The sequence below is a fragment of the Sphaeramia orbicularis genome, chromosome 13, assembly GCF_902148855.1.
Source record: "Sphaeramia orbicularis chromosome 13, fSphaOr1.1, whole genome shotgun sequence".
Classification (NCBI taxonomy): Eukaryota; Metazoa; Chordata; class Actinopteri; order Kurtiformes; family Apogonidae; genus Sphaeramia; species Sphaeramia orbicularis.
In genome coordinates, this window is record NC_043969.1 from 32,532,337 (window position 1) to 32,558,291 (window position 25,955).

Genomic DNA, 25,955 nt, shown 5'->3' on the forward strand with positions numbered 1-25,955 from the left:
TAATTGAATTAAAAATAGCATGCCATGGGTTATGGTTCAATGCTTAAATTAGGTTGCTGTGGAGGTATAGATGTTATGACAGAATGCATAATTTAGTGTTTAAAAATAAGTAGGAATATAGAGTTTTTTTGGTCTGAGTCATAAAATTAAAACAAAAATTAAAAGTGAAGTGAGCATAATATGTAAAAGTGAGATAATGGCTTAAGACATAACCCTCCAGTCATTTCCAAATGCATGAAGTTGCAAGTTAAAAGCCTGTTTATGATGTATTTCTCTGCAACTAATTTAAAAAACTTATTTGGTCAGTTCAGAACAAAAACAAGTAGCTGCACATCAACAAATATTTCTATATTTAAATAGAAAAATGATTCATCAAAAAATATTTAGGTAAATATATATGGGGCAAAAGTGGGCGTTCAAGTCCCGCCTAGAGGTGTGGGCTTATGAGGAGTGACATACTTGAGCTCAATAGAAACTAGAGCTGACGGAGAGCTTCTGTCAGTGCTCATCACATTATTGGACAAGACACCTTTGATTTCCTTTTCTGTTAGGTAAGAACTTTAATGCTTTTCTCTGTTTGTGGGCTTCAACTCTCAATAATGCATGGGAACATCAGCGATTTAAGTGTTCGATCATTGCTAAAAGTGTCTCCGCTCAATCATACTATGATCTGTGATGTAATGTAACATCTGTAGAATGTGATTAGTTAGTGTAGAGAACTAATGCAAATGAAACAAGGAGCAAAATGTTTCTGTGCATTTTAAGAAGAAAAAGGTAAAGAACTTTAAATGTTGAAAATACTAGTAATATTTTCTTAATTTCTGTGTTTTGAGTTGTAAGTGAGAAAACAATGCAGTTATAAAGTTGGATCTTCTACCAAAGGCTCCAGACGGTCTCAGGATGACGCACCAGTTCCCTACCCTCTCCGAGGCACAGAAGAGGGAGCTGCATGAGACTGCCTTACGCATAGTTTCTCCAGGGAAAGGCATTCTGGCTGCAGATGAGTCTGTGGGTCCGTAAAAAATGTTCTTTCTGCTATCATTTTCAATTAAATAATAGAGTCTGGAGTTCACTGCGTGGACAGTAACTACATGTATGAACATCATATGTTAATTGCAGGCAGTATGGCCAAGCGGCTGGCCCAGGTGGGTGTGGAGAACACTGAAGAGAACCGCAGACAGTTCAGGCAGATTCTCTTCAGTGCAGATGATCGCATCAACAGCTGCATTGGAGGAGTCATCTTTTTTCATGAGACACTGTATCAGCACTCTGATAATGGTGTATCATTTGTCAAAATGATCAAAGACAGAGGCATCATGATTGGTGTCAAGGTGGGGCAGTGTTGTTAGCTTTAAATTTCTTGCATGTCTTGCAATGGATTTCTTTATTTGACAAACTTACAAACTTCTCTACTTAGGTTGACAAGGGTGTTGTCCCTCTGGCAGGAACCAGTGGAGAAACCACTACACAAGGTGGGACTAATTTAATTAAAATAACTGCTCCTATCCCTATCAGCACATATCACTAAATCACAAGATCACTTATTCATCTTCTCTAAATGTCATTCATAGGTCTGGATGGTTTGTCAGAGCGTTGTGCGCAGTATAAAAAGGATGGAGCCATCTTTGCAAAGTGGCGCTGTGTGCTCAAGATCAGTGACGTCAATCCATCTAAACTGGCTATCACAGAAAACGCAAATGTCCTTGCACGTTACTCCAGTATCTGTCAGCAGGTCAGCCCAAAACAAAAGACAAGATAAGATAAGATAAGATAAGATAAGATAAGATAAGATAAGATAAGATAAGATAAGATAAGATAAGATGTTTATAAATCCCATGAAAGCAAATTTTGACAACATAATGGAAAGTTATAAATAATCAGAATCTGACAATACAGAGCAGGTGTTATAGCAGGCTGCCGTGTGCGCAGCACCACCTCGCATCTAATATAATCTAATAACCTGCCTACATGTCTACTCAGTGTGATAGATCAGTTGATTTTTTTCTCGTCCCTGTGCAGCATGGCATTGTGCCTGTCATAGAGCCAGAGATTTTGCCTGATGGTGATCATGATCTGAAACGCTGCCAATATGTCACTGAGAAGGTGGGTTTATCTCAATGCATGCGTGGTCCAACTTGTTGTATTTATGCTGCACAAATAATAATAAAAGTATTTTGAAGTAACACATTGTTGTCTTTTTGTGGATGGCAGGTTCTGGCTGCAGTGTACAAAGCCATGTCTGACCACCATGTGTACCTGGAAGGCACTCTGCTTAAACCCAACATGGTCACCCCTGGACACAGCTGTCCCACTAAGTACAGCCCAGAAGAGGTTTCTATGGCAACTATAACCGCCTTACGCCGCACTGTTCCTCCTGCAGTCACGGGTGAGCCATAGAGCTGTCTGAGACTTTTACAGAAAAATATATGAAATGCAAATAAAGACGTGATGGTGAAGTTGTATTTTCTGTTCCCGACAGGAGTGGCTTTTCTCTCAGGCGGTCAGAGTGAAGAGGAGGCTTCTGTCCACCTTAATGCCATCAACAACTGCCCTCTGGCTAAACCTTGGATCCTAACCTTCTCCTTTGGTCGAGCCCTGCAGGCCTCAGCACTGAGGGCCTGGCGAGGACATAAAGAGAATGAGAAAGCTGCCACTGAGCAGTTCATTAAGCGAGCAGAGGCATGTCCGACTCATTTTCTGGATGATTCATAATATGTTTTACATAAACAAGCACTGGTTGTGTTTTATGTGTTTTCTTGCTTGTTTACTCTCTTCTCTGTCTACAGGTGAACAGTCTGGCATGTCAGGGGAAGTACACTAGTGGTGATAACTATGCTGAGCCTGGACAGCGCATCTATGGTTCCTACCATGCATATTGAATCTATGAAAAGTCATGTTTCTCTGAGCTTTGTTTTTCCACTTCCATAAAATTACAGAAGACCTATAAGTTAACTTATGATATTTGAGGTTTTCACAATCATTGTGACATGAAAACAACTAACAGTTTGTTTATCTTGCCTTGACAAATGGACAATCAGAACATGGCCTTGGGTATTTCTAAATATGCATGTAGACGACTGAATGAAAGTTATTGCTTCACTTTTGTTATGAATGTATTCTCTTGACTCTGACAAGTAAGCTTTCAAATATTGCATATAAAATACTGCTTTATAAAATAAACTTGATTGCAGATTAAAATATGTTTCTTTTACAGCAGAGTTAAGTGTAATGTACTGATAATATAAGTGACACATTTCCCAGCTATTATACTGAAGTGTCTTCTGGTTGTGTGAAACTTCTCTATATGTATAAGCTTGTGGATAATTTGCGTTTAGTTTATTCAATTATCAGTGAAATGCACCATTTAAAATATTGCACCAGTTTTAGCTTTAAGCTAGGTTGCATCTGGATCCTTGATGTGACGGTGATGTGTGTTATAACTCTGAATAGTAATATCTGTGGAATAGTCTAATACTGACAGTTGATGTGTAAACATGCAGATAATAAAAATGTATCTTCAGATGAAGTCATGTCGAGTGAATGTCTTTCTGCTCGGTTCATAGACAACCTGCAGTATTATGTACTACATATTATTATATATATTATATACCAAAGTAGCCTAGTCCGCTACTTGAAAGTATTACGGTTCAAGATTCTAGGTTTTTATTCTCCATTTGTGGACAAACAAACAGTCCAGGCACATAGGAATTCTAATGTAGGGCTCTCTTGGAATAAGTAAAAAAGTTAAAAGCCAAAAAAAGCAACACCTAGTCTTAAATAGAAAGTACTTACAATGTTGTGCAAGAATAATAAAAAAATAAAAAATAAATACATAGAAAAATTTCATAAATAAATTATGAATGCTACAATTAAGGTGTAAAAACTATAAACAAGGAATTATTAGCATACAACTACTTAGAAACACAGCTGTTTCATTGATGGAAATATACACATTGTAAATATGTTAAGAAGTAACAAAAATGATGTGGGTATATTGCACTTGTCAAATATAAAATGAATATTGCACATATTATTGCAAGAGCTATGGAGTACTTGAGAAGTTATTGCACATAGTGTTAACATTTTTTTTGCCATCAGTGTTATGAGATAGGGTCAGGGCTGAAGTTAAAAAATTTAATTTAGCCTAATAATAATTGTACTAATGTTTAGAATAACAACATCTATTTCCATCTTTATGTGTGCCAAAGGAAACGGATGTGTTATATACACTTCAGAGCTGTTGTAAATAATTTACTAACAAATGTAGGAGGAAATATCTCTACAAATGTGGCTTATACAACATTTATAGTTCGTTAAAAAGAAATTGCTAAATAAAAATAATCCATTTCTGCTTACTTCAGTTGACGTGCCGAGCGACTATTATTATCAGAGCGCCTGTTATCACTACACCTGGTGAAAGGGCGGACTATTTCGTTCGGCGGATGCGTCACTTCTGGCTCCAGTGTTTCCGGTGTGCTGGATGTCTGGTAAAGAAGCGCGGTTACTGAAGAAAACACGGGTAGTGAACGACGCGACGGGACTATTGTGTCCAAATTAAGTATCCCGCGTATATATCATACAACGGCGCATACTTGGTTGTTTATCCTCTCCAACCTACGACTTGCAGCCCTGTCGAGTCCGCCATCCGTTTAGGGTTTCGCAAACAGATCGTTAGCTTTAGCAGCGAGCTAGCTAAACGTTAGCTACGATGTCGGGTGTAGTGCGAGGCCCTGCTGGGAACAACGACTGCCGAATTTATGTGGGAAATCTCCCTCCTGATATTCGCACTAAAGATGTGGAAGATGTGTTTTACAAGTATGGAACAATTAGGGACATCGACTTGAAAAACCGCAGAGGAGGACCGCCGTTCGCTTTCATTGAATTTGAGGATCCCAGGTGAGGGGCTGTGTGTAGTTAACGGTTAGCACGTTGGGCCAGTGCAGCCCCATTGTGTTGCTAACAAACACATGCACTAACGTATCACTCAACTGGACATTTTTAACTGCGTTTCCTTAATGACACCTACGTTGTTTCGTTTTCGAATGTGCACTTGAACGTTAATGATTCACAGCCGGAAATTCAAGTTTAGCTTCGTTCATGGGCGCATTGTTTGCACGCTGTGCACTTGCCGTTCTGTGGAATATGTATCCAGTCCAGAATTTCACTGGCTTGGAGACAAGTAGGCGCGCCCTTTCACTTGACTGTGTCCTGAAACACTTGCCCTAAAGCTAAGCTTTATCTTACAGTTATAACAGATACAAACTCTACTGCTCCAGTTGAGTGTGTGTAATTTAGGCCGATTAGCAAACCTAAATCAGATAAGGCTAATAAGTGACCAACATGGCTGCCATAACCGTGTGTATCTGTGCATGTTTGGGACCGCTCGCAGATCACTATCTGTTAATGTTAAGCAATAATATATCTCTGCAGGGACGCAGATGATGCAGTCTATGGACGCGATGGCTACGACTACGACGGCTACAGACTGCGTGTGGAGTTTCCACGGAGCGGCAGAGGCTCCAGAGGCGGGTTTGGAGGGATGAGTGGAGCTATCAGAGGCAGATATGGACCACCATCCAGGCGCTCCGAGTACAGAGTCGTTGTGTCAGGTAAACAAGCTTTATTAGGCCATCATTTAGTTATCATGCCATAAAGTTATTATCATAGACCATACTTTTGCAAGTGCAATCGATGGACATGCTATCCATTAACCAGTGCTAATAATACACAGGACAGAGAGATAGAGATAGATACTTTAATAATCCCGAGGGAAATTCAAGTATTCAGCGGCTTTGTATACAGCACAAGAAGACAAAACAAAACAGGCAGGTTAGTAACTCGATTAACATTAAGGTTAATATATGCCCTAAAAAAACTTGGTAGAAAACTTACTCTAAAAGTATTGGAAAAAAACTTCCTGTACAATACTGTAAACTTTTGCAGAGTAAGAGAATATGCATGGTTGACTTTTGTCAGTCATTACATTCATGTGGATAAAATATAACCACAATCACCACAGTCATTGTCTGTAATTTCACTGGCCGGAAAACTATCCATGCAATACATTTTACAACTACAGGGATGCATGATAAAGGGTTGCATGAAGAAACAGAAAAATATTTATCTGATTAAAAAGTTATTACTGACAAACATCAAAATCTTTAAGCCTCTTCTATTGATGGTTCTAAAACTGGTGTATTAACTTTGTAAAACTGCAAGGAGAAAGAACTGCAAGTTAGTACACTGGTTGAAATGGAAAACTAAAAAAAAAAAACTACTGTAAAAGTTATTCTCAACATAATAACCACAAACCAGAACAGTGTGCTTCTAATAAGTAACACTTATGTGAAACTCACAGCCCATATTAAATAAATGTAGACATTTTGTGGAACAATATCAAGTGTCTATTTGCATGAATTGTTTTGAATCATAACTGCATCAGTATGAAACTGATTAAGCTCTCGATTCCTTAAATCCTCAAACACAAGTGAGCTGTTTATGAGTAAACTTAACAGTTCTTTGCTAAATGATTATAATCTTGAATAATTTAAATTTTCAGGGCTCCCTCAGAGTGGCAGCTGGCAGGATCTGAAGGACCACATGCGAGAAGCAGGGGATGTTTGCTACGCCGATGTTTACAGAGACGGAACTGGAGTTGTAGAATTTGTGCGCAAGGAAGACATGACCTATGCTGTTCGAAAGCTGGACAACACCAAATTCCGCTCACATGAGGTATGTCCACTGATTTGATTAATTATCATGGAAAATGTGTCTTTGCTGTGTTGAGGTGAGTACTTGAAGAGATGGTGCGTGTTTGTTGCGATCTTTGGCCCTCATTTCCATCGATGGTACTTTCCACCATAAGAAGTGGCATTGTGGGGAATGTTGCCTTTTCAATGTCAAGTTCTCTTGTGTCCGCCAGGGAGAGACTGCTTACATTCGTGTGAAATTAGACGGTCCCCGCAGCCCAAGTTACGGAAGATCACGCTCCCGCAGCCGTGGCAGCCGGAGCAGAAGCCGCAGTCGCAGCGCCAGTCGCAGCCGCAGCAATTCCAGAGGCCGTGGCAGAGGATCGCCCCGCTACTCACCTCGTCACAGCCGCTCTCGCTCCCGTTCCTAAATCTTTCTACCACTGATGTGTTTCTCCTTTTGATGTATACCCTCCTGTTTTTACCTCTTATTAGTTCTCCAGATGTCAGCTGTTGATTTTTAATTTTCGCATTTCATGTCCTGATGTCCTTGTGGATGATCTTGGTATGTAGGTGTATCCTTCTTTCACGTCCCACCCCACCTCAAACCCTCTTGAACTACTTGTCCTTTTTTTCCCTCCCACTCTCCCTTCTCTTTTCTGTCTTCTCAATTTTTGGAACAGTAGAAATTGTGCTGTGTTGAACTTCAAAAATGTTGAGTAGTAATAAGATTCACTCAATGTTTTTGCAAGTGTTAAAAATTGAGTTTTGTTTGTTTTGTTTTGTTTTTTTTTTCACTTTTTGTTTTTCCTTTTTTTTTTTTTTATTATTATTATTATTATTAAGCCTCTCTCATTGGATATCTGGGGTGGGCTGCTTCAATGGGGAGCCCAATGCTTAACTGTATTTTACCCTTGTGTCTTCCTTTAGACATCTGAAGAGAAGGATTAAAGTGATTTGGAATAAAACCATTGTGGAGCACATTTCATTTGTATGGTCAGGATAGGACATCTAATTGAGGAGCAATCAGGTCGAGGCAATGGTACGCTTCATTCCATAAATTGAACGTTTTGATAGGTTGTCATATGCATGTCATTTAATGAAGCCATATGTGCTGTACTTGTTATATAATACACTTTAACATGCTACTCTGGCCTGTGACAGAATAAGCAGTCCTAGAACAAGTGTTGTGATGTAAGTGTAACATCTTTGCTGTCATATGTAAAAATCTGAATCACCACTGTTGCAAAAACTGCCCACTTTTAACTTAAATGTTCTCATTGGTAAAATGTTTTATAACTTCAGGGAGTGACAGTTCTTGTGCTCTGGCATTTATTTCTTGATCTGACATGAGTGCTCAACATGGAAAATTAGGCCCAAATTCTTGACATTTTATTCTAACGGTCTGCCTCTGATTTTCTTCCTGGTATTTCAAGGTTTTGATTGGAGGAGTGGCTCAGTGGATCCCAATCCTTGGAGCTGGATGAGTGGATCGATTAGGAAAGGGATAGGCAAGGATGGATGCTCGGAGCGGGATCAGTTTTCCAGGATTCAAATGAGTTGTTTTTGTTTTTGTTTTTTTTTTTGTTTCCAGAACTAATTATTGGATTCCCAGAGCAACTCTTTCAGTAGCCCCCCCCCCCCTCCTGCCTATCTTAAAGTTTTTCAGTGATTAAATGGCTTTATTTTACAAGAAAACGAAACTGAGGACCAGGAAGTTGGATCAAAGGATGGAATCGTAGATGCCTGGTATGAAGGAATTAAAATTGGGGTGGTTGGGAGGGGGGTTTATTTGGGAGTAGTTTGTATCCTTATTTTGCTTAATCTTTTTTTTTTCTCTTAGCTTTTTCAATAAAACACTCAAAAAACAACAATATTTTCAGTTTGTCTTATTTCAAAGAATTCACCTCTAGTATGAATTTATTGTAAGTGTGAAATACAAGCAGATTTCCAGCTCCTGCCACACATTTATACCTGAAGAGGAACATTTCTATAAAAAGCACCAGTATAAGATGAACAAAATGCGGCATAGGTTGAGTAAAGCTCTTGTGTCTCAGCTGTGACTGATGTAAACTCCAGATACACACACACACTGATACCTACCCACTGCCAAGGTCTCGTTTCCTTTATCCCACAGTCAGTGGTGTATACTGTGAATGATGCATTGTGGGATGAAATAAGATGCCGGCAGACAGGAGCTGGAGAAAAACGCTTGCAACACACGGGGAGGCTGCGGCTCGGCCAATCGCAGGGCGCAGCATGCAGCAGAGGGCGGGGAGCTGTCGGAGCGCAGCAGAGAGCCAACCTACATGCTTATTGTGTAAATCTTTTAAAAGCAATTAGCCGCAGCATCATCAAAACCATCCGTGTGTCCGAGTGAAACACTTAATATCTGAAAGAAGCGTGCTGAAGTAGGCCAAGAGCGGTGAGTTTGCCCATTTCCGAACTGCCACATTTACTTGCATGTCTTCACATTTTTTTTTTTTTTTTTTTTTGATCCGAGTCTCCCTCATTATGATCTTTTACTGTACACGGTTTAATTCATTTCGATTGCCAATGCTATCGTTTACTTTAACCTGAACACATGATTAATAGAAACGTTTTGACACTTTTGCGCCCATTACGCAGGGGCTGTTTTTATCGGAAAGTGATTTTGCCAAGTAATTTAACTCCACCTGTATCAAGTTTCGCAGCCAATCTATGCAACGCTCAAGTCATTTTTCGTCTACAGAGGGATGTAAAAATAATTAACACAAGCACGAGTTATTGTAGCGAATCAGTGCAAATATCTGGAGGGTGATAAACGAGCCAATTGTGTGCGTAATGATGGATGTTTGCGTACCGCGATGATCCGGTACATGGCCTAAACCTTCCCCATCACCACGTGCGGTGTTCATTTCCAGTGCGGTACGTCCAAGTGAGCGTGTTCTCTCCTCGTCCTCAGCAGGATCCGACACCATCCCCACCATGACTGACAGGAAAGCTGTGATCAAAAACGCAGACATGTCCGAGGACATGCAGCAGGACGCCGTGGACTGTGCCACTCAGGCCATGGAGAAGTACAACATAGAGAAGGACATTGCAGCGTACATCAAGAAGGTAAAACTAAGTGTGTGTATGCGTGTGTGTGTGCGGATGAATCCGTGCTGGCATTCCCCTCTGGAGCTCTTTAAGCTTACATCATGATGTGCAGATTCAGAGGCTTTCTATTTTCTGATCTATTTTTGGTTTCTGTTGAGATGATCAGGCCTGTAGCCAAAATTTTAGAAGCACTGAGGTCATCATGAGTTCCACAAACATCTTGACATCTTGCATGGATTTGTCACTTTACTGCTTGTTATTTGCAACTCAACTTATGATTTGCAAATTATACAAATATAGAAATAAGCAAAGTATCAGGCAGTACATAGTGAAATGTTTAAACTTGCAACATGTTACAAGAGAAATGAGTTGTGTATAATAGTGATGATAATTGTGGATGTGAATTAAAGCCAGAAATACAGATTTGAGGATTATGATAGATGCCTAATTGGATGAAACTGGATCAAAGCTTTATCCAAAGTGTCTTGAATAAATTATGGTAAATTGCTTATTTATTTCAGCAAAATTGTGCTTACAAATGCACACAGCTTTTTTTTTTTCTTTTTTTCTTTTTACATATTTTTGACGCGTTTAGACAGACAAGCTACAGGTGTGAATCTCATCATGAAAACTGGTTGCATCCCATTCAGATGTCTCAGTTTCAGCCCATGGATTTGATTGGTTCATGCTGGTTCTTTGAATTGACCTCCTGAGGCCGATAAATAGAACAGAACCGTTGTTAATGGTATCGGCAGCACCTGTGGTTTCAGTCCAAATGTCTGCTGTGAAGAAGATCTGTAAAGTGTTGCTGTATTTTCACTTATGTTCTAGCTTTGAAGTAGTTCAAGCTAAAGGTACAGCCCATAAAAATGCCAACCATTTGTAAGAATAACACTGAGTAATATGCAAAACAAAGGTCTGACAGGAAAAATCGCTGACTGCTTGAACACCAATGTACCAAATACACTAATTTCAACCACTAATATGCAGGATTTGCTCTGCTTCCTTTGTGTTATGATAATAAACTCAATATTTTGGGCCATTTGAGCATTAAAATAAGCAGTTTACACTAGTCCCCTGGCGTTGTTTTACCATGGCCTCCCATTGTACTGCTTAAATAATTAATCAAGATGGAATTTGGCAGATAAATTGATAATGAAAGTACTAGCTGCATCTGACCTGCAAAGCGAGGGCTTGACTGCCGCTTACTAATCCCCTTCTCTCAACCTCTGTTTCAGGAGTTTGACAAGAAGTACAACCCAACCTGGCATTGCATCGTTGGAAGGAACTTCGGCAGCTACGTGACCCACGAGACGAAGCATTTCATTTACTTTTACTTGGGCCAAGTGGCCATTTTGCTCTTCAAGTCTGGCTGAGGGGTTTCTGAGAGGTGTTGAGGAGTTCTTCTCCCTGAACCGTACTCGGAAATGCACTGGTGGCTGATGTCTCCCATACACTAATAATGACATACCATAATGATGCAAACCGGCCGTGCGCAGTTGCATGGACTATACACTATTTAATATGTATGTTACAGTAAGTTTACTTTTCGATAGTTGCCATTTGAAAGCAACTGAAGTAGTTTTTGTTAATGCTGTTAAATTCTCAGTTGTAAAAGATTCAACGTGGCCCTTGATTGTATAATAAAGGAAAGCTTAGAATGTAGTGGTGCATCTGCTTTCCTTCACAAGTGGCATTGCCAGACCCTGTTGTATGAGACTCCATCTGTTGGTTTAGATGGTAAAATCGTACTGTGTGCACCAGTTTTAACAATTCATTATCTAAACAATGTTAAGATTTAAAGGAGAGTCATGAAAAGAAGCTGGTTAAGAAGGCTCTTATCCTTTAACACGATGAATCCACTCACAGCCTCCGTAGGATACAAGGAGATCTAAAGATAGTTTAATCTGACTGCATGAGTTTAGTTTAGAGATCCTGTTCTAACATAAAGCAGTTATGTTGTCTAAGTTGGCAAAGCCTTTCTAATATTTATGAGTTTAGAGATGAAGAAAGTTAGTTGGCAAAGCCTTTTAATATTTATGAGTTTAGAAATTAAGAGAGCTCCCACAGGTTAAATTTTAGCAGCCACTAGAAACAGTCAGAACTTGAAACCCACTTGACATTTAGGAACTAACCCAGGCCAGTGCAGGTTTTTCCAGGGCTATGACATGAAGTGATATAGTTTATCAACTCACAAATTTTCACTGTGAAGGATGAAGGAGCAAATAACGCTCACATACACAAACCTTTGCCTGTAACATTCAAGTAATAACAATACAGGCTGGTTACCAAACTTTCCCAACTCACCTACCTAGATTTCAGTCATACAGTTGTGTTTTTGCATGTTTGGAAGATAATACTGCGGTTTCTTTAACATCTCACTGTATGTGAACGAAATGATTTGTATTATTTAACTTTCACTTTTGAGTGTGTAGATATTTGATTGAGCTGATATGTGTCTGTTTTCAGAGATCGCTATGGAGCGCCGTTGGGAAGGTGATTCAGATAAAACACCTGATGACAGATGGTTGTCGTCTAATGCGGCTTGTTATGATTTCGAGTTGCATCAACCCTTACATATATATATTTTCTCGTGCAATGCTAGTCAACTGCCAGACACATGAAAGACAAGGCATTTAGAGTTGTGACTTGAACGGCTGCGAGTAGGTGTATTTCTTGTCTAGCACACCGATTCTGGGTTTTCATTTTGTCATGTCAATATTAATATAATTAGTTTAATGCACAATGTCTTGTTGATGATGAAGAGTGTTGTTTGGGAGGGCAGATTGGAAGGAGTTGGTTCATGAAGTTGATGATGCCACGCATTTCCTGCAGTGTGTAAGACTGAATGTTTACTCGGTTGTTCTCGCATTGTCCAGCAGTGGGTGAAATGTGTATCTCAAGTGTTTGCTTGGATTGACATTGTTTTTGAGGGAAGTCTTCCTAACTATTGTCAATGTAAACTGTTTTAGTATTGTTTCCTCTGGCATGTATTTTTGCTGTGTTTATGTAGGAGCCGTTCCAATGCTGTTAAATTTGCACAAAACGTGTGCCTGTCATTGCTCTCAACTGTAACCGGCTTGAGTACAATTGCACTTCATTAGAGTTATCCAGTAGGTTGCTACAGAACCAAAATCGTATAAACTCGATAAAATAAAAATTACTTGTTGACTTATTACACTGTGGCCTTTTTTTCCTCCCACATTGAATAGTCGCCTGTTAACATGAACACTGCGTAAAAGGGAGTTGTTGATGTACACTTTACTTTGGAGCAGCCAGTATCGCCACCAGTCTATTATGTCACAACAAAACATTCACTCCAGAGTATGACTGAATTAGACCTAAGCAGTTAAAAAAATCTTATTTTAATGTGTTTATATGAATTCAAGCCAAAACTTATTCAAAAATGCTCTTGACTAAAACTCTGCCATGTGACTGAGGAAACACACTCATAATGTATTACGAGGAAAAAAATTGTTTTCAATTTTTTGCAAGAAATTTCTCCAGAGGAATATTCTCAATTTTGCGATTTAGGTAAATTTCACAAATTTCAGCAAAACCTTTATTGATCAAATGTATTTTATTTCCCTGCTCTGTGAATGAAACCTTTTGTAAAACCAGAGCTTGTGCTGTGTAATATTTATTTCTTTGCTTTTCTGTGTTTTGAGTAATCAACCAACAGAGGACTAGCATAATGTAAGCAGCTATAGACCCTGTTGTAGTTTGCAGTAATGCACTGTGCTGAAACACATGGGATACATCTACGCTATGGAGTAAAAGTATGGGGGCACTTTGAATTCACAATGGAGCTGAACTACAAAATGTCAACAAATATCATTTTATAATATAATAAAAGTTACTGCAATAAACCATTCATCTCCAGGGTTAATTATTCTTTTTACCTAAAATACTTAGTGTCAGTTTCACTGATTCTAATGAACCTTATTAATTTTTTAAATCATAATTTGGTTTAAATATTCTACCCCTATATTTCTGAAATGGTCAGTCAATATATTTCATGTTTAGGTGGAATTTTGTAAAAAAAAAAAAAAAAAGCTTCTGTTTTTATCTGATTTTTACTTGTTTTTACTCGGAGAAAAATCTTTAGACTGACAAAAAATATTAATTTGACATGTACTTCAATAATTGACACATTTCAAGTCAACAAGAATGTGAAGTCTGTAAGGTCTACATGTGGCATATCTGTTGTTTTTGTCCATATACAGTTTGTACTTGAAGCATATAGTGTACTATTTATTTGTCTGCTCAATTTAAAAAAAAAAAAAGATCAAGAAAAACAAAACTCAATTACACAGGTGAAAAAAAAAACAAGTTTATAAAACTCTCACTATAATAGCAACACAATAGCCAAAGAAGGTACAAATGAGTGGCAATAAATTCAGAAAATAATTATAATCAGTGAATGATCATTGCATTTAGAATATGTATGGATGTCACAGTGAGGTTTGATGGGTACTAATTTTTCCAAAACCTCAGTACATTGTTAAATTTATATCCAGCTGGCCGTAATTGTTTATCACCAGAAGGACCACCATTCTTTTATTCCTCTGCCAGTTTCAAACCTGGCAATTATACAATAAGTAATACAATAGACAATAGAAATTCAATGCAGTGCAAGGTGACAGCGAACAACACTGAATGTAGGTGTCGGCATTGAAGTGCTGAAGCTGCATGGTGCACAGTGCAGCTCGAGTGGGTTCGCTGTGTGTCTGCTCTGAATGATTTTTGGCTCAAGTGGTCTTGTGTGAAAAACAGTCCATGGCAACAAATGTGAGACCTTCACTCACAGAGACAAGAGGCATGGCTACGTAAATGTGACATCATTTGGTTTCGTGTTGGGTTACAATGTAAGAATGAAAGACTGCTAATGTATCAGTCGTGATTGTGACTGATGCTGCTTTAACCCATAATGACCCAAAACAGCCACTAACAACCAAAACCATCCACTGATCTAAACTGTTTAATACCTGTTGATCCACTAATCCTATCAATACGTGTAAATAATTGGTGTAAAATGTAGGTTGTCGTCTTTTCATGGTCATCAGATATGATCCATTTGGACATTCAGAGGCTCCATAGTGAACGTGGAAACACCATTTTTTCGAAAACATTGATTCGCCAGTAAAACCCATGGAGTTGGATCAATGACAGTGAATGGTGACACTTTGTTTATGTTCAGTTAATGACAGATTTTACTGAAAAATTCACTTTTTCTTCAGTTTTCTCTGTTTTTGATATGATAACCCTTAACTTTAATCTGAGTTTTTATGAACATCTACATGATCAGTCAATTAAATACTGGAAAATACATGATTTACACTGAAAAAATGCAAAATAAGGAGGATAATATTACAATCAATGGGCATAGAGTACTAAAGAAAGGTTAAATATAGAAAAAAAAAATATTTGGGAACTGCCACAAAAGTAGCATTGGGTCTTTATGGGTTAATGCCACTGTGAAAATGTTCTGTATTCTATAATGTAAAAGCAGTCTGTCATTCTTTTTAGATACCTATGTCTCTGTCCTTAAAAGGCTACTTCACTAATTTGCCAAGTAGTGGTCAACTGATAGTGTATTTTTAATGGATCATATAATAATGACAGTAGTCTCTAAGAGGAAAATAATTTGAAACTCTGTTGGAAATGTACTTTTTAACTCTAGAAACTAGACAACTGCTGAACTCAAATACCTAAATAAGAAAAAAAATGGTCGTAGGTATTTGCAAAAAAAATCATAATAATTAAAAAAAAAAGTACAACCAGAAAAAAGCCAGAGGCACCACATAAATAAAAGTCTTATATTAGTGGTATCCCTGTAGGTCAAAGGTCACCAACCCTGGTTCTCGAGAGCTACTATCCTGCATGTTTTAGATGTATCCTTCTTCCAACACACCTGATTCAAATGATAAGCCTATCATCAAGCGCTGCAGAAGCCTGATAATGACCATCAGGTGTGCTGGAAGAGGGAAACATCTAAAACATGCAGGATAATAGCTCTCGAGGACCAGGGTTGGTGACCCCTGCTGTAGGTAAGAAATAACTTTTTTTTTTTTTTTTTTTTTTTTTTTACCTAAGTAAATAAACACGGCATTAAGTAAGATTTCAACTTTTTTTTTTTTTTAAATTTATCTTTGGAGCCATTATTTAAAGTCAATAATTCCAGTTTATGATAACCACAGTCAAAGCTGTCAGTGCTGTTTAACCTGCCCAAACTGATTATTTTGTCTATCTCTAATACCAAGTAAAATCTGTAAAAAGCTTTGAAGACACAGGACCTTCAAGGTTATCTCAAGTATTTATTTTTGGCCCAAAGGCAAAATTATGGAGTATGTACTTGTAAATAATGGGTCAAAGTTATGAATTTATATAGAAGGTCCAAAAACAAACTGCTTGGATCTAGATATATTGGAAAAAGACAGATGAGTAGGATTCAAAGTTGCTGCAACCTGGTCTTTATATTTGTTCACTAAATAGTAAATCTTACGCCTATCATCTATAGTAATGAAATCTAGTGCCAGGCACAACAAACCCCGACCTTCGCACATATTGTAGCTTATTTTGGCATCGATCCATCATGTCTATGCGTGGGCTGATGTCAGTATATCATTTACCTCTATGTATATGCCAAGTTTGAAGTAAATTCAAACAAAATTGATGTTTTTATAGACATGTGAAATTTTGCCCATTTAAGTATATGGGAAAAAAAGATTTAAAAAATTACAAAAAAATTAAAACTTTGGCCTACTTTTCCCAAAATGTAATGACATCTCTTCTGGGCAGTCTAAAAACCCAATTTGGTAGGAATTCAACCAATAGTTGTGCTGCTGGAGTGTTAACAAACAAAGAAACAAACAGAATCAAAAACGATACCGCTTGCCTCCCCTTCAGGGTGCGGGGTAATGATATATAATATTAGATAAATATGGTCCTGTCCTGACATTATAACACACATGGCTGGAAATGAGTAACAGATGTCAGAGTTCAGTGTCATATCACAGATTATGTATCAACATTGGAGCTGATGTAATGAATCTATCTATGAATCTAAGTTACATGTTATGTAATTAATTCATGCAGAAAATTCACATTCATTCTATGTACTCCATCAAACCATCACAACTTCCAGTTCAACATGACCACATCCAGTGATCAGCTCTTAACCTGAAATGTAGGAGTGTTTGTTTTCTCATTGACAAATTCAGCGGTGGAGTGTGTGAGTGTGTGTGTGTGTTGTGTGACGTGTCCAGTCTGCGCTTCACTTACGTGATGTCTGTAAATGGACATCTGTAGAAACAAGAGCACACAGCGGCAGTCGGGCTGAAAAAAGTAGACAAATTAAAAGACAAGGGACTAATGAATAATTTCTTTAGACAGACTGAGGTCAAAGTAGCTGACATAAGATACTCTGTTGATTGGACCAGTTAGACTGAATATTAGAAAATCCTTTAGATCAGGGGTGTCAAAGTCATTTTAGCTCAGGGGACAAATTCAACCCAATATGATCTGAAGTGGGCCAGACCAGCAAAATAATACTATAATAATAAATAAATAATGTCAACACCGAGCTTTTCTCTATGTTTAAGAGTGAAAAATGCACTCTCTTGGTCCCTTTTAGTAAATTATATTCAAAGTCATTTTAAATGAATGGGAAAAGGACAAATGTGGATGTAGATGTTTTTCTAATTGATTGAATAAGGTTTGGCTTTGAGACACTTTTAAGGAACATTGTTGTGATACTTTTGGTACCTTTTAAAATAATTATGACTTTTATATGTTCTTATCAGTTTTAAGTTTGTTTTTAGTATTGACTTGTATTGTGTTTTTGTATATTTTTCGTGTGGATGTATGGCTGTGGTTTCCATTTTGTGTAACTTCTGCTGCTGTCTTGGCCAGGACACTCTTGAAAAAGAGATTTTTAATCTCAATTAACTTTTTTTCCTGGTTAAATAAAGGTTATAATAATAAATAATAATAGATAATAATAAAATGTGCCAAGTTTGAAGTAAATTGAAACAAAATTGATGTTTTAATAGACATTTGAAATTTCAGCCACCATAAGTAAATGAAAAAAAAAGATGTTAAAAATTCATTAAAAAAAAAACAAACAAAAAAAAAAGGAACTTTGATGTACTTCTCCCAAAATGTAATTGCATCTATTCTAGGTAACTGACAATCTATAAACTCAATTTGGTATGAATTCACTCAATAGTTTTGCTGCTACAGACATTTGAAATTTCCCCCCTTATAAGTAAAAGGGGGAAAAAAAGATTTTAAAAATTCAGAAAAATTTGAACTTTGACCTACTGTTCCCAAAATGTAATCAGATCTATTCTGGGTCACTGATAATCTATAAACTCAATTTGGTATGAATTCAACCAATAGATTTGCTGCTAGAGTGTTAATGAAACAAACCGAACCATAAACAATACCACTTGCCTCCCCTTTCAGGGGCAGGGTAAAAATTTGGAGTTGTCAGTATTTATGGATTATTATGATCATATTTTACTGATCTGAACAACTTGAGATCTAATCAGGTTGAGTGTGGTCCCTGAACTAAAATGATTCTTAATGTCGTCAGTGTAATTTTTGCATTTCACAAATTCATCCCATGGGCCAGATTGGACCCTTTTGCCGGCCGGTTTTGGTCCACAAGCCGTATGTTTGACACATGTGCTTTAGATGATTAAATATGCAGTGTTAAGCTCCTCTGTAAAAATTCATCACTGGGTAGATAAATAATAAGGAAACGTTTACTCTTTTCTGTTTTTAGACTTGGTTGTTTTTATGTTTCACTGACTATTACGTCAGAGTAAAAAAGGCACAGTCACTAATGTTCATTCACTCATGAAAAGCCTCAGAGATCTGTCTGCTTTTTTTCCTAAACCTTCACTGATGTTTTACACTTTTTTTTTTTTTTTCCCATTAGTACCGCCTCCCCCCCACATACCTGCCTGCTTCTCTTTCATTGCCTTTGGCTGCCTTCATCCATCTTCCCACACTGAGCTGTAACCCACAGCCAGAGCCACATTCACATGTAGACCACACAGATAATTGACTGGAATGAGAAAATCAGCCCCGTTGCTTGCATATTAAATGTACATTTGTATGACATGCATGCCCCGAGGCAGTTATTGCTCAACCGTGTGATTAGAATTCAGTCTAAATGTATTAACTGAGGCCTTCTTATGGACGTTATGCATGACTTAGACGGTAGCTCTCTTTGCTTTTGCTGAGCTCCTGCTAGTTGTGGAAATTACAGTGTTGTCGCACCTCTTTCAAACTAATAACTCTGACATCTGAGCAGCTCTAACTCTCACAGCTCACTTTCTGTCAAACTGAGACCCTTCAATTATGACATTATTTTTGCAAGTATGGTCTCAAACGGCTCCTTTCAGCTTCGTACAGCATTGATTTGAGAAGCATTTGAATAAAATGAATAGCACCAAACACGCTGATGTTTTGGCTCAGGTTGAAAATACCCTACAGTTATGTTCAGAGTATAGCTCTCATTGATGTGGTGAATGTTTGTGTTCTGCAGATGCCTCATAGACTGCGATGACCAGTGGGCGGACTTAACACTGGCATAACAAGGAGGCAAATGACTCAGACTCAAACATCGGGAATGTTGATAAAAGGGAAAAAAGTGCCTCATTAATATGGAAATAACTACAGCAGAACGTACAAAATATGACGTAGTGTGTAATATATAGTGTGTGGGATGAAGAATATGAGTTTGATTGTCTTCGGGACTGACTCTGAAAGAAAATCCTTGGAAATAATTCTTATGACTGATGTGTAAGGAAACTGACGTCAGAGGTTGTGTACATCTTTTCCAAGGACATGCTGGAAAAATGTGAGAACAAACATGTCATTTTTCTTAAACGGCTGCAGCAAGGTGTGAATGATGGCCATCTGTATAGCTTTATAGACAGGTACCGATTTACAACCATAATAACTAAATTGCTCCATCTAAGACATATCTCACTGATACTTCATATGTTGATGCTGCATGTGTTTATAGGAAAATATGTGTTTTTTATTATTATTTTGCAGCTGAGGTTATGCTTCCAGCTACAAATTCATTTTCTGTCCCTGTTTAATATCAGGGTATGTGCATAGCTGAACTCATAAACATCCATCCACATATACCTGCGAGCAGCAATAACAGGTTAAGGCAGCGATGTGTGTTCATAAAACTGTTGAACATGAATAGCATATTACACAAATTCACCGATCAGTGATAATATTATGACCTCGGACTGGTGAAGTGGTAATAATCTTAATTATCTCCTTACACTGGGACCTTTCAGTGGGTGGTGTACATTAGCCAACCAGTGAACATTTAATCCTTGATGTTGATGTGTTCCAATACATTAACTTGAAAGACTAAATACTCAGTTGCTGCCCGATATACATTATGCACTGGAAGATGCCAGTGTATGGAAATTATTACCACTTCACCTGTCAGTGGTTGTTTTGTTATGGCTGATTGAGTGTATCACGACACTATAGTAAATGCAACTATTTAGATAGGTGACCATAAAACCATTAACGGTTTGTCATTTTAAGTTTTTGCATATGTTAAGTGCATCTCATATCTTCTGTGACACATCAAAATAGATTAACTAAATTGAAGTGAACGACGTGACAAAGGTCTGGCATTTATCTTGAAGGACAGAATTTTTATAGGTTTTCTTGTATGTCAAATTCGAGCTCCACGCTGTCTGAAGTGTACAGTTAATATATTTTACATTTTAGATGGTTTACGTCCTTTCACACCTACCTTAACACTTTCTAGCAGTAGTCTATACAGTGTGATAATTCAAATACTACCTTCCACTGAACCTGACGTTCACATCAAGTGCGGTGATTGATGAGCCAATGAAACTATTTCCTTCAAGAAGACTGGGAGAGAAGGGAACAATGAAGGGAGGATGTCCAGGAGGAGGGCCTGAGGTTGGGATTGGCTGATGTGGGATAAGGGGGGTTGTCATGGTTGCTGTGGTCTCCTCTGGTGCACATCCTGATGGGTTTGATGAAAAGTACCCACAGCTGAAACCAAGTCCTAAACTATGGTCTTCTTCAGTTGCCTCAGGAAGATGTTCGCGTTTCATCAGATGAAACTGCAAAAACTTTCTTCACATTTCATCATAACCTCCACAAGCTGTGATGCAGAGCCAAAATGTGGTCAGAGGTCTTCTAATGTAGCTTTGATGATGTGGTTGACAAGGTGGATTTTTGTGGTCGTGTTGTTTGGGATTGCAGTTTCCTGTAGAGCTCTGTCTGACAGACTCTGGATGATGGCAGTGTGGTCTGTCTTTTAAGGTGATGCTGCAGAGGCTTCTTTGAACATCTTCATGATCAGAGGAGTGATCGTATCATGAGTCACCCTCTGACCCTTCAACACTGATAAACATGAAGGTGGAGAGGAGCCTTCAATACTACCCATAGTGGAGCTGTGAGAAAGAAAAGGTCTGGATCTTGGTAGTAAAATCCTCTGTGTTATCTGGATCTGGGGTGTTTGTACTTATATGGTCAAACCCGGTGGAGATCCACCTGTTGATATTGTCCTGCAGGTCTGGTGGTTGAATACCTCCATTACAGATATCAACTTCAGTCAGAATATTGTAACATCTACCTGTAGTTTTGGAATCCTAAGTTTACAAGCTTTTTTTTTTTTCATCACAATCTTTTGAAGGTATTGGACTGAGAGACAAAATTGTGATCATAAGGAGCTGCGAACTGGAATGTGGTCGATGTGGTGCTCTCATTGCATCCAGATGATCTTAGCAGAGTGAGTGTTTGTCTCTTTGTTGGTCATTGAAGTGTCTGTGGATCACTGCACAAACATGTCCCATGGAAACTTAATTGAAAAAACATAGATATCTGATTTAACATATTTCTCTGGTTCTTTTTATTACCACTAACCACAAGCCAACACTGCAATTTTCTCAATGTACATTTACAATAGGATATCCAGTTTTACTTATATTTTTTCAATAAATTAAATTTAAGTAGTTATATGAAACATGTACATGCTGTAAAATGAAAGAGTTTAACACAGTAAATCCTTATTAACAGTAAATGTTCTGATAAAGGCTGTTGTTTAAACACTACAGGGTGAGATGTATGTATTATAACATATTTTTAACTTATGCCACATTTCCAAATGTGGTTCAAGGGTGGTTTTAACATGGCAAAAGTTAAAAATTCTATGTCAGAAATCATGTGTGCATTTCAGAGTTTAAGTACATTTACTTTGTGGCATCTGTAAACATGCAGTTTGGTGCTTTCCTTTATGGCTCCAGTGCCGCTCAAAGCCCATCCTCCTGAAAACATTCATTTCCTAATGGTGACTTTGTACTCATTCCCACATAAACACTCATCTTGCTGGCACACAAAAACGCAGAATATGAAGCACGGCCAACTGTAGATGATTTGCTATGAAGCTTTGAAGGTCAGCGATGAACAGAAATGGTTCAAAAGAAGAGTCAAATGTAAGGACAAGGTACGCCACTTAAGGTGATCATTTTCTTTGAGTCTATCAATACTTCAAGTATCCAAACTGTCCATGTCAGATTGAATGTGAACTCCACTGCTTTTTCCTCTTCTCAGGAGCTTGGCTTCAGAACAGAGAGAAGGAAGAGGTGAAAAAGCAAAGTAGGAGCTGGAGAAAGTGAAAGAGAAGAAATGGAGGAAATCCTTCAAAGAGGAGATGGTGAAAAGAAGGAAGAGTAACAGGTAAAAGAACCAAGATGAACCTCCACATGTGTATAAACCACCAGCCTCAGGACCAAGACCTCAACCATTTACCTTAATGAAGACTTGATGGATTGAAATGACGTATTTCAGATTGGTTTATTGTTACCGTTCCATCTGAAAAATCTGAAAAAAGAAACAGTTTTTTATTTTTTCAGTGAAGAAAAGTTTAGAGAACTAAATAAAGGGAAAAAGAGAAGAAAGCAAAGAAGGGAGCCAACATTTTCCACTTTGTACTCATAAGTAAATACATTTATTTAGAAATTAATTTGATTTACCTGTTTGCTCACTCTACATTAACTAAAAAATAAATTACATAAAACCAAACAATTTATTGGGAATTTGTCATATTCAGAAAAGCAATGGTGATAGCTTTTTGTGTTACTTTCTCACTAAAATCACTTTATCATACTAACTAATTTCACTCTGAAATCCAATATTTTGTGTTAATATATTTATACACCTCATGTTAGTTTCAAAAGTAGTAACTAACCCTCATGAGCCATTATCATACCAATAATCACTGATCTGTGATTGAAAAATTGGAGTAAGCTTTCTAAAGATAGCTTTTTGATTTTTATGAAATCTGAGTGACATTTATATTTTCTAAATTTTGTTCATCAGTTGACAATATCTGTCATAGAGTTGCATAACTAGTCGAGACAAAACTGGATCATTTTTAAATTTCAGGGAAAAAACACAGCATCAGACGTGACTTACTTACATTTAGTCTCTTAAAGATGTCATTGTACTGATAATACAAAATTGAGTATCGAGTCTCAACTGGATTTTCATGCACTTCAGCATTTCAACCACTAGAGGGAAACATTTCCCAATTTGTGTTTTGGTCTCAGTTCTTGTTTTTCATATGTGGGACATGTCTACACCAGTCTTGGTCTAATCACTGGTGAAAGTCAGTCAGGTTGAACTTAAATAACTGAATTGATCACCTCTGTGTAACAATACTATATTGCTCATATATAATATATATGTATGTATTTTTAATTTTGTGCTTCCTTTAAGCGTTCAAAGCCATGATCCTCAGAATAAGAGGTGGTTATGGGCTTTCCTGGTTTCTGGAAATGGTTAATTACAGATGAGCTTATGTGATGTGGTGAATTTTTCATCTCCATTACCTTCACTTAAATCATATATATATAGTCAACTTATGTATGAATAAATTTCACAAACATCCAAAGGTGATACCTTTTAGACCTAAATGTGTTGGACCCCATTTCTGTATAATTCATATTAAGAAGTAAAAGGAAGTTTTGCAACAAAACTAGGATTTCCTATGATTAAAGGAGAACATAATCACTAGTCTAATCATACTAAACTAATGATGAATTTGTAAAGACAAGGTGCATACATGGTCTTTTTATGTCTTGAACCTGAATATTTCTGTGATGGTGGAGGGTATGAGAGTTTGCATGTAAACAGTTTGTGCTTTGTCCTTGTGCAGGGCACCCAGAGGTGATTTGCTTCATAAATGATCATGCCTGGTTTGCTTTGCTGCACCGCAGAGCAGTTTGTTCTAATGGTTTCCTCTGAATGGACTGCAGCCATGAAGGTTTGCATTGCAATGGGGGAAGTTGTTGAGGCAGTTTCACTCAGGTGTGGTATCGCTCATATGCCATTAAGTTCATTAATTGGCCTATTTTGAAGATTAAAAAAGGTGAACCTCACCAAGGAGACATTTCACTGTGACTGTTGGTAGAACAGTGTAAACAGTATTAACATAAAATTCACTAGTGCTGCTGGTTAATATATATTTTTAGGTGAAGCCAGAACATCAGCTGTTTAAGAGTTGCTTCATGCTTTTTCTTTGAATAACAATGCAGTAAAATTCACTGTACTTGTGGTAACAGGTTTAAAATGCTCAGTCTTAAAGTCATTGCAGATCGTCACAAACATCCTGCATGACTAAATGAAGAGCAGGTTAAAGGTTGAAATGGCTTCCTTTCATGGGCTGCAGTGTGTTTATGACCTTGTCTGCTCAGACACCTCTGGAAACACAGACGCATGAATGAAAATGTGTTTCTAATGAAACAGTTTTGAAGACAGATCAGTAAACTTAAAGTCTAACCACTGATTAAAGTGTTTTGTAGCAAAGCAGGGCTGATGGTCAAAAGAATAGCTGGTTTCTATTGACCTAAAGTCACCAGTCCCGTCTCTAACTCCTCACAAACCGTCTTATCGGAGCCAAACCCTTTATGGACCATCACCTCGTAATCCTGCACCTTTTACTGCCCTGCCTGTGCGCTGCTGTCAAGGATAAGGTAATCAGCTTATCATAAAGACATGATTTATAAAACTTGTATGCAATAAGGGCATCTCAGTGATTTAGAGCTTCTTAATTTCTTTCTTTAAAACTACTACTCCGTCTTGGAAGAAATAATCTGCACCAAACTCCAAATTTTATTTCAGTAGAGCTTTTATTTCTATTTCTAACAGTTTGAAAACCAAAGCCCCATGCGTTACCTGCTCTGTTCATTCACCTGGATGAGCAGCGTAAGGAAGGAGGAGAGTAGGACTTGTTTCGGTACTTTCTTGCCTTATCTCAGATCATATCCCAGCACCAAAGGCATGTGACGTTGGGCAATAGGGCTATAAAGCAGGTCACCGCTTTATGAGAGGGACGGTGAAACTCCAGCTTCACTGACTGGCTGCAGGGGGGCTCCTACACTACCTCACTGCAGTGCAAAATTTACTCTACATTACAACATTTTGGCCTCATAGGTGATGTGAAAACCTTCAGACAAATGGAAATTTTTGTCCTGGAAAAGACACACACAAATTTGAACACAAAAACTGAAGTTAAAACCATGTAAAAAGTGGATTAGAATTAAAAGGCATCTTGCTTTTCTATCTTTCTAAAACAAATTAATGAATCAATTAAAAAATACAGATGATCCTTTTCTTTTAAAAACATAGAATATCTGAATATTTGGTCACAGAGGGACAGAGGCAGCACCACATACAACATTTCATCTAATTCCAAGTTTTTGAATTTGTGAGCTTTTAACACACCTAGTCATATTTTGTCTGAGTAAAAACAATTGTACTCATCTATTAGCTCTGTTTTTGGTTTTTAGCTGGAAAAGCTCATCTACTCTTTCTGAAAGTGCGAAGAAACTGATTACACTTGTTGAGTTGTGGGTCACAAAATCTAAACAATATAGAGAAGTCCAAAATAAATATACCTGAGAACAGAATAGCTGAGATTTGCTGATTTATGAGGTGATTTAGTAGTTATTACTGAATGCTAAATTCAAACGAGAAATTGTTGAAAAGAATTACAATAAAATATATGAAAACATACTTTACAATTACTCTAATGTCCTTTGATCAGTGTTGCAGCTACAATAAATCTAATGAATGAACTGCATTTAGTTGTGATTTCAC

At 37.7% G+C, this 25,955-nt stretch overlaps 3 protein-coding genes across 6 annotated transcripts; all 3 read left to right on the top strand.

Annotated features, from left to right (window-relative positions):
* The first annotated feature begins 496 nt into the window (after positions 1 to 496).
* aldoca (aldolase C, fructose-bisphosphate, a) lies at positions 497 to 3,526 on the top strand. The gene is made up of 9 exons (XM_030152900.1): positions 497 to 551; positions 883 to 1,012; positions 1,120 to 1,331; positions 1,418 to 1,472; positions 1,572 to 1,732; positions 2,020 to 2,103; positions 2,212 to 2,386; positions 2,480 to 2,679; positions 2,787 to 3,526. The coding sequence occupies exons 2-9, from the start codon at positions 901 to 903 to the stop codon at positions 2,877 to 2,879; spliced, it is 1,092 nt and encodes a 363-aa protein (XP_030008760.1). The 5' UTR covers positions 497 to 551; positions 883 to 900; the 3' UTR covers positions 2,880 to 3,526.
* Positions 3,527 to 4,452: 926 nt separating this feature from the next.
* On the top strand, positions 4,453 to 8,551 carry srsf1a (serine and arginine rich splicing factor 1a). 2 transcript variants are annotated; one of them, XR_003937080.1, is made up of 5 exons: positions 4,453 to 4,896; positions 5,431 to 5,609; positions 6,560 to 6,732; positions 6,923 to 7,731; positions 8,126 to 8,551. XR_003937080.1 is itself a non-coding variant. In XM_030151590.1 (4 exons), exons 1-4 carry the CDS (start codon positions 4,709 to 4,711, stop codon positions 7,118 to 7,120), a joined length of 738 nt encoding a protein of 245 aa, XP_030007450.1. In that variant the 5' UTR covers positions 4,453 to 4,708; the 3' UTR covers positions 7,121 to 8,551. The 2 variants fall into 2 exon arrangements, 1 of the variants encoding a protein (XP_030007450.1); XM_030151590.1 differs by having other exon boundaries at positions 6,923 to 8,551.
* A 393-nt stretch (positions 8,552 to 8,944) lies between these two features.
* dynll2a (dynein, light chain, LC8-type 2a) lies at positions 8,945 to 13,236 on the top strand. Of its 3 annotated transcripts, none has more exons than XM_030151593.1 (3): positions 8,945 to 9,114; positions 9,593 to 9,788; positions 11,009 to 13,236. In XM_030151593.1, exons 2-3 carry the CDS (start codon positions 9,657 to 9,659, stop codon positions 11,144 to 11,146), a joined length of 270 nt encoding a protein of 89 aa, XP_030007453.1. In that variant the 5' UTR covers positions 8,945 to 9,114; positions 9,593 to 9,656; the 3' UTR covers positions 11,147 to 13,236. The 3 variants fall into 3 exon arrangements, with proteins under 3 accessions (XP_030007453.1, XP_030007454.1, XP_030007452.1); XM_030151594.1 differs by having other exon boundaries at positions 9,634 to 9,788; XM_030151592.1 differs by having other exon boundaries at positions 8,947 to 9,114; positions 9,637 to 9,788.
* Positions 13,237 to 25,955: the final 12,719 nt, after the last annotated feature.

Excerpts from the sequence above, each read along its gene's own strand:
- dynll2a (XM_030151593.1), top strand. The coding sequence starts at position 9,657 with ATGACTGACAGGAAAGCTGTGATCAAAAACGCAGACATGTCCGAGGAC. Across the intron at positions 9,789-11,008 it reads TTGCAGCGTACATCAAGAAG|GAGTTTGACAAGAAGTACAA; the intron begins GTAAAACTAAGT and ends CCTCTGTTTCAG.
- srsf1a (XM_030151590.1), top strand. The coding sequence starts at position 4,709 with ATGTCGGGTGTAGTGCGAGGCCCTGCTGGGAACAACGACTGCCGAATT. Across the intron at positions 4,897-5,430 it reads ATTGAATTTGAGGATCCCAG|GGACGCAGATGATGCAGTCT; the intron begins GTGAGGGGCTGT and ends ATATCTCTGCAG. Across the intron at positions 5,610-6,559 it reads GTACAGAGTCGTTGTGTCAG|GGCTCCCTCAGAGTGGCAGC; the intron begins GTAAACAAGCTT and ends TTAAATTTTCAG.
- aldoca (XM_030152900.1), top strand. The coding sequence starts at position 901 with ATGACGCACCAGTTCCCTACCCTCTCCGAGGCACAGAAGAGGGAGCTG. Across the intron at positions 1,332-1,417 it reads GCATCATGATTGGTGTCAAG|GTTGACAAGGGTGTTGTCCC; the intron begins GTGGGGCAGTGT and ends TTCTCTACTTAG. Across the intron at positions 1,733-2,019 it reads ACTCCAGTATCTGTCAGCAG|CATGGCATTGTGCCTGTCAT; the intron begins GTCAGCCCAAAA and ends GTCCCTGTGCAG.